The sequence below is a fragment of the Diabrotica virgifera genome, chromosome 9 (assembly GCF_917563875.1).
Source record: "Diabrotica virgifera virgifera chromosome 9, PGI_DIABVI_V3a".
Lineage (NCBI taxonomy): Eukaryota > Metazoa > Arthropoda > Insecta > Coleoptera > Chrysomelidae > Diabrotica > Diabrotica virgifera.
In genome coordinates, this window is record NC_065451.1 from 202,804,293 (window position 1) to 202,812,564 (window position 8,272).

The 8,272-nt window shown below is 31.8% G+C and overlaps 2 protein-coding genes across 2 annotated transcripts; both read left to right on the forward strand.

Annotated features, from left to right (window-relative positions):
• Positions 1-796: 796 nt before the first annotated feature.
• On the forward strand, positions 797-2,308 carry LOC114330491 (insulin-like growth factor-binding protein complex acid labile subunit). The gene has a single exon (XM_028279835.2). It carries the CDS (start codon positions 797-799, stop codon positions 2,126-2,128), a length of 1,332 nt encoding a protein of 443 aa, XP_028135636.2. The 3' UTR covers positions 2,129-2,308.
• A 476-nt stretch (positions 2,309-2,784) lies between these two features.
• On the forward strand, positions 2,785-7,983 carry LOC114330490 (leucine-rich repeat-containing protein 15-like). The gene is made up of 3 exons (XM_028279834.2): positions 2,785-2,804; positions 3,749-4,291; positions 6,503-7,983. The coding sequence occupies exons 1-3, from the start codon at positions 2,785-2,787 to the stop codon at positions 7,860-7,862; spliced, it is 1,923 nt and encodes a 640-aa protein (XP_028135635.2). The 3' UTR covers positions 7,863-7,983.
• The last annotated feature ends 289 nt before the right edge of the window (positions 7,984-8,272 follow it).

Below are 8,272 nucleotides of genomic sequence, written 5' to 3' on the forward strand. Positions count from 1 at the left end.
GTCTGGGTCTCGAATGTTGTTTTTTGATGGAATGTGTCTAAAGATATTCAACCTCTCATCTTTATTGATAAGCCCAGAGAGGTTGAAGAGGGCGAAACACATTTCTAAGAACAGGTGTTTGGATCTTTGATTCTATTTAAGAAATTTTTCCCAACCTGAAATGGTGGATGTGTGAATTGTTCGTAAGGGGATTTTTCCACATTCTCTATTTCATTTGTCTGATATATATATATATATATATATATATATATATATATATATATATATATATATATATATATATATATCGATACATATATATATATATATATATATATATATATATATATATATATATATATATATATATATCGATACATATATCACTTTCAGTGATGCACCGCACAATAAGGATCAGTGTCACGCTGGGATAAGCGTTCCAATAAGTACCAATAATATAATTTATAGATACTAATATTATTTTTTGTGAATAGAACAGCTTTATGGACTTCAAAAATGTGATTTCCATAAATTTTAATTACAATTTACGCCGTTATTAATCAAAATTCCAAGTTGGCGCAATGATATCAAATGATTGTAAGTTGGAGATGAATCCATTTAGTTTAAAATTATGTTTTTTCCAAAATATTGTTTGGTGGCATGTCCCCTTATGGTCCCAAGGTTTTCAATTATGTTCTGTTATGTTACATTTTTTAGGTAAAAGGTGAGTTAAATGTGCCTGAATACAACACTGTGTCAAATAAATCGGGTATAAATATGCGCGGCATGAAGTAGAATAATTATTATATTCGTAGACATGTTATGTAAAGTACTTGTAGTGTTGTTCACTTTATTTGTTTGTTTGAAATGTAGTAATATTTCTGTTGAACTGCACATAAACAAATTTTTTAAAGGAGTTAATATAACAATTAACTCAATTTTTGAGTTGAAGCAAAATGTAGTCAACAGAAGTGAAGTACATTTAATTCAAATTAAGGACCAAAATGTTCCAGTAATACCGAAAAATTTCTTGAATGGAACCAGTGTTAGTGATTTCGGCATTAGTAGATCCCAAGTACGAGAAGTTGAACCTGGTGCGTTAGATGGGGTTTCTTTGGATTTCCTAAATTTGAATGCCAACAACATTGCACGAATTAAAAAAGGTATATTTAACAAAAAATCACTTTATATAGTTGACTTCCAGAATAACGTTGTATCTAATATAGAAGATGACGCCTTTGCAGGTGCAACCATCACATTACTGGATCTATCGCATAATAAGATGGCCAAATTGACTTCAAAAATGTTCGCTGGTTCAAATATAACATATATTTTCCTACATTCGAACGTAATAAGTAATATAGAAGATGGTACCTTTGATAAAATCGATAATATGCAAAGATTAGTCCTAAGCAACAACCAACTTGAAGCGCTTGGAAACGTTTTTAAGAACTTGACAAATTTAAAGCAATTGCTCTTAGCGGAAAACAGAATAAAAACACTTGAACCTGGATGCTTCAGCGGTTCTGGGATCTCCTTAGAGATTTTTCTTTCAGGTAACCAACTGACTCATATTGCAAAAGGAGTGTTTTATAAAGTACCAGTCTTTTCACTGGATTTCAGAAATAACAGCATTTCAAAAATTGATAAAGGAGCCTTAGCTGGTCTTTCAACTCTAAGAAATGTTCTGCTAGGTAATAACAGTCTTGGAGATTTGAAGCTGTCCAATTTTGACTTCCTCAATAATACTTTAAATTTGCTATCTTTGAGTGATAACGGCATTTCAAATATCGATATTGGTGTCTTCAAAAATGTTGAAATCTTTATATTGGACCTAAGCAGAAACCATATAAAATCGATTAAAAAAGGACTTTTTCACAATCTTACAAGTTACCGAATTGAATTAAGTGAAAATGAAATTACCGAAATAGAAGAAGACGCTTTTGCTGATATCAAGGATTTAAGTTACATAGATGTGAGCATGAACAAACTTAAAGAAGTCAAGAAGAGAATGTTCAGTTTAGGATTGAATCGAGTTAATTTGGAAGATAATTTAATAACTAAAATCGACAATGATGTTCTTAATGGTCTTTCGTTGTCAGACATTCAGATAAAAAATAATCCTATTGCTGCCAAGAACAACGCTTAACATGTGTATTGGAATGTTTTACTTTTAATTGACCTTTTTATTTTGAATTTACTGATTTATTATTATTATTATCATTTTTACTAACTTACATTTAAATAAATAAAAACACTGAATTTATATTCTTTAATTACAAACTTAACATGTGCATTTAATAATAGTCGAATAAATAATACAATTTTATGTTTTTATTTCTTTTTTTTTTTGTAAGCTTTCAGTCAACAAAGGGTACGTAACGGTTAAGATTGGCAAAATGCCCAAATTACCAGAATTTAATTTTTTAAATTTTTTTACGTTCTCTGTGATTAAACAAAAGGTTCAGCGGAATTTTAACCCTTTACTTCTACCCCCGCCCACACCTGAAAAATTGTAAATTTTTCGTTTCTATTTTTTTAGGTAGGATGCAATTGATTTATATATTTCAAAATTCAAAATATAATTCAAAATTCACACGCATAGCTGAGGCTTTTACAAAACACATCTATTTTTTGTAGACCAGTAAGTTGAGTGTACATAACCTATAAATGAATTTTTTTTGAAAAATACGTATAACTTTTTTTGGAGATGCCTGCAGGTCTAATTTTTTGTATTTTGTGTATTTTTTTTATCAAAAACTATATTTCTAATTCTTCTCAGATTTTTCCATAAGGTGCAACATCATGAAAAATCCAAAAGACTGGTATTTTTAGGGGGTTTGTGGGGATATTTCCATTTTTATAGACTTCAAATAAGACCAATTCAAGGATGTTTTTATAGGTTATATTATATAATTTAAAGTAACTCAGTTCTTGTGGAGATTTGACAATGAGGGAAACACGTTCAAACCCCCAAAAAATCCACCATACCTTTTTCGGCTGTTTGAATTTTTTCACCCATTTTTGAATGTCCAAAAGAACTGAGTTACTTTAAATTATATATAACCTATAAAAAATGCTCGATTTGGTCTATTTTGAAGTTTATAAAATGGTAAAAATCACCCAAACCCCCCCTAAAAACAAGTTTTTTGGATTTTTCGAGATGGCGTACCTTATGAAAAAATCTGAAAAAAATAGGAATATAGTTTTTAATACAATACACAAAATACAAAAAAGATTAGACCTACAATCACCAAAAAAAGTAATAAGGACAAATTTTTCAAAAAAAATAAAAATAAATAAAAATGCATTTTGAAATTATGTAAAAAATGCACCTGTTTTGTAAAAGCCTCAAAATAGGAGCGTGAATTTTTTGAAATTTTTGAACTAATTGCGCCCTAGCTACAAAAAAATAAAAACGAAAAAAATACGTTTTTGCTGGGGTTGGGTGAGAGGGTGGAGGGTTAAAATTACACTGATGCATATTTTTAATCACATACAACGTAAAAAAATTAAATTTAATCCATGCTAAAATCTATAAAATGGCGAAAATCCCCAAAAATCCCTAAAAACAAGTTTTCTGGATTTTTCAAAATGGCATACCTTACGGAAAAATCTGAAAAAAATTAGAATATAGATTTTAATAACATTAAAAATAAACAAAAAAAAACTAGAGCTGCAGCCATCGCAAAAAAATTTTTTTCGAATTTTTCCAAAATATTTCGTAAAATGTTCAAGTAATACCGAACAATTTTTTGAATGGAACCAGTGTTTGGGAATTCGACATTAGTAGATCCCAAGTAAGAGATGTTAAACGTGGAGCGTTAGATGGGGTTTCTTTGGATTTCCTAAATTTGAATGCCAACAACATTGCACGAATTAAAAAAGGTATATTTAACAAAAAATCACTTTATATAGTTGACTTACAGAATAACGTTGTATCTAATATAGAAGATGACGCCTTTGCAGGTGCAACCATCACATTACTGGATCTATCGCATAAAAAGATGGCCAAATTGACTTCAAAAATGTTCGCTGGTTCAAATATAACATATATTTTCCTACAATCGAACGGATTAAGTACGAATATAGAGGATGGTACCTTTGATAAAATCGTTAATATGAAGAGATTAGTCCTAAGGGACAACCAACTTGAAGCGCTTGGAAACGTTTTTAAAAACTTGACAAATTTAAAGGAATTGGTTTTGGCGGGAAACAGAATAAAAACACTTGAACCTGGATGTTTTAGCGGTTCTGGAATCTCTTATGCTGGCCACTCACTTACGGATATCGAAGAGGCCATGGCATGCAGGCCAGGACTGAAGGCCGTTATTTGAGTAGTTAAGTTAATGAACTGAAGTTGAGACGCCACACACATGCAGTTTTGTGATCAAGCGTGCCAACGCCTTTACGAAAACTGCGTATATGTGGTGATTTTGGCTTCAATTAACCGCCTGTCAGTTGCTCGGCCTCTTTGATATCCGTAAGTGAGTGGCCAGCATTAGAGATTTTTCTTTCAGGTATCCAACTGACTCATATTGCAAAAGGAGTGTTTTATAAAATACCAGTCTCTTTATTGGATTTCACTAATAACAAAATTTTAAAAATTGATAAAGGAGCCTTAGCTGGTCTTTCAACGCTAAGAAATGTTCTGTTAGGTAATGACAGTCTTGGTGATTTGAAGCTGTCCACTCTTGACTTCCTCAATAATACTTTAAATTTGTTATCTTTGAGTGGTAACGGCATTTCAGATATCGATATTGGTGTCTTTAAAAATGTTGAAATATTTATATTGGACCTAAGCAGAAACCATATAAAATCGATTAAAAAAGGACTTTTTCACAATCTTACAAGTTACCGAATTGAATTGAGTGAAAATGAAATTACCGAAATAGAAGAAGACGCTTTTGCTGATATCAAGGATTTAAGTTACATAGATGTGAGCATGAACAAACTTAAAGAAGTCAAGAAGAGGATGTTCAGTCTAGAATTAAATAAAGTTAATTTGGAAGATACTCTAATAACTAAATCGATAGTAATATTCTTAATGGCTTTTCGTTGTCAGATCTTCAGATAAAAATATTCCGATTGCTTTTAAAAACTATTTAAAAAAGTCACTACAATTATAAACTTGCTTTTGTCTGTGTTCTCACAACAATAAAAACTAATATACACAACATTTGTTTGTTTATTATAAATTAATAAATGAAAATAGTTTCTGTCCTTGTGGGATCGGTACTCACCGGAGGGACCGCAGACGTTCGGATACAATTAGCGTCTTTTTGCAAAAACAATGACGTCGACTTTGCAAAGTAACAAGACACTTACTCAACACACACACTTCACATTACACCTGAGTTAGTGATAAGTTATACAATTACGTGGCTAAAGGTTCTAGTTCTAAACCAAGGCCAGAATCAGAGAAAAAAAAAACATTTGTTTATCCATAACCATTGACGTATTAATAAAATATCCGACATATCAGGTTGTTGTTGACAGGTCATTGTAATTACCCAATCAGAGCACGTATATAAATTTACTCCCAATGTGCCCAAAGAAGTATAACTTCAACAAAAACAAAAATGATCGTATACCAAACAGTCAGTGCCGTGCCAGCACGTGGTAGCGCCTGTGCGCGCAAAACATTTAATGGCACCCAAAAAATACGCATTTTTTAAAATCGTCTCGTAAAATTTTTTAACAACTCTAGTGGCGTCCCTTTATTGCTGGCGCCTGTATGCGCCGCACACTTTGCACACGTGGACGGGCGGCCCTGCAAACAGTGTACCAACCTGTCTTAACCTACGGATCAGAAAAATGGTTACTCGACGAAAAACAAACAAAGCGACTGCAAGCGAGTGAAATGAAATACTTGAGGAATGTGCTGGGTTTAGAAGAACAGACAGAAGAAGAAACGAAGACATTAGACAGGAACTAGGAACGAAATCACTAAAGGATAAAGCAGAAGAAAAGAAACTGAAACGGTGGAGAATTTTCTTCTTGTATTTTCTTCTCCTATCGGTGGTTGGCTATCATCACAGCTATCCATACCTTATTGGCGGCTGCTCTGAAAAGATTTACTGAGCTGCAACTATACCACTCTCTTAAGTTTCTCAACCAGGAAATTCTTCTTCTACCTATCGATCTTTTCCCCTTAATTTTGCCCTGCATTATGAACCTTAATATTTCAAATGGTGGGGACACACGATCAGAATGAATGAAACTAGACAGCAATAGACTAGACATGAATGAAAAACATGGAACAATAGCATAAGCGAGATTTTCGAAGAAAGAGGGAAGACATGGAGTGAGCCGAAGGAACTAGCTAAAGACAGAAAGGAGTGACGTAAATTTGTAGAAAAAAATTAAGAGCGCTTGTACCACTCGATCCCTTGGGGTATAAGAGGTTTTCAATTATGTTCTGTTATGTTACATTTTTTAGGTAAAAGGTGTCTTAAATGTGCCTGAATACAACACTGTAAGTCACAATAAATCCGGTATAAATATGCGCGGCATGAAGTAGAATAATTATTATATTCGTAAACATGTTATGTAAAGTACTTGTAGTGTTGTTCACTTTATTTGTTTGTTTGAAATGTAGTAATATTTCTGTTCAACTGCACGGTAACATATTTTTTAAAGGAGTTAATAATATAACAATTATTAACTCGATTTTTGACTTGAAGCAAAATGTAGTCAACAGAAGTGAAGTAGATTTAATTCAAATTAAGGACCAAAATGTTCCAGTAATACCGAAAAATTTCTTAAATGGAACCAGTGTTAGTGATTTCGGCATTAGTAGATCCCAAGTACGAGAAGTTGAACCTGGTGCGTTAGATGGGGTTTCTTTGGATTTCCTAAATTTGAATGCCAACAACATTGCACGAATTAAAAAAGGTATATTTAACAAAAAATCACTTTATATAGTTGAGTTCCAGAATAACGTTGTATCTAATATAGAAGATGACGCCTTTGCAGGTGCAACCATCACATTACTGGATCTATCGCATAATAAGATGGCCAAATTGACTTCAAAAATGTTCGCTGGTTCAAATATAATACATATTTTCCTACAATCGAACGTAATAAGTAATATAGAAGATGGTACCTTTGATAAAATCGATAATATACAAAGATTATTCCTAAGCAACAACCAACTTGAAGCGCTTGGAAACGTATTTAAGAACTTGACAAATTTAAAGCAATTGGCCTTAGCGGAAAACCGATTAAAAACACTTGAACCTGGATGCTTTAGCGGTTCTGGGCTCTCCTTAGATATTTTTCTTTCAGGTAACCGACTGACTCATATTGCAAAAGGAGTGTTTTATAAAGTACCAGTCTTTTTAATGGATTTCAGAAATAACAGCATTTCAAAAATTGATAAAGGAGCCTTAGCTGGTCTTTCAACGCTAAGAAATGTTCTGTTAGGTAATAACAGTCTTGGAGATTTGAAGATGTCCACTTTTGACTTCCTCAATAATACTTTAAATTTGCTATCTTTGAGTGATAACGGCATTTCAAATATCGATATTGGTGTCTTCAAAAATGTTGAAATCTTTATATTGGACCTAAGCAGAAACCATATAAAATCGATTAAAAAAGGACTTTTTCACAATCTTACAAGTTACCGAATTGAATTGAGTGAAAATGAAATTACCGAAATAGAAGAAGACGCTTTTGCTGATATCAAGTATTTAAGTGACATAGATGTGAGCATGAACAAACTTAAAGAAGTCAAGAAGAGAATGTTCAGTTTAGGATTGAATCAAGTTAATTTGGAAGATAATTTAATAACTAAAATCGACAATGATGTTCTTAATGGTCTTTCGTTGTCAGATATTCAGATAAAAAATAATCCTATTGCTGCCAAGATTAACGCTTAACATGTGTATTGGAATGTTTTACTTTTAATTGACCTTTTTATTTTGAATTTACTGATTTATTATTATTATTATCATTTTTACTAACTTACATTTTAATAAATAAAAACTGTTACGCGGTTGACTCTACTATTTTATTTATTTATATCTTTAGGCACTAAGTTTAATTTAAATAAAGGAAGACTTACTTATATTATTTTATTTACATCACTTATTTATTTTAATAATTACAAATAACACCAACTAACACATCTAATTTATTTACAAACTCAAATTTATGATTTAATTAACTAAACATAATAATTCCGATAACTAATAAATACGTTTCATATCTTCGATTCGAATACATTAAATTACGCGACGCGCTTCGATGAATGAATGACTGGCCTGTGCTCGAATCTCGGTTCTATATA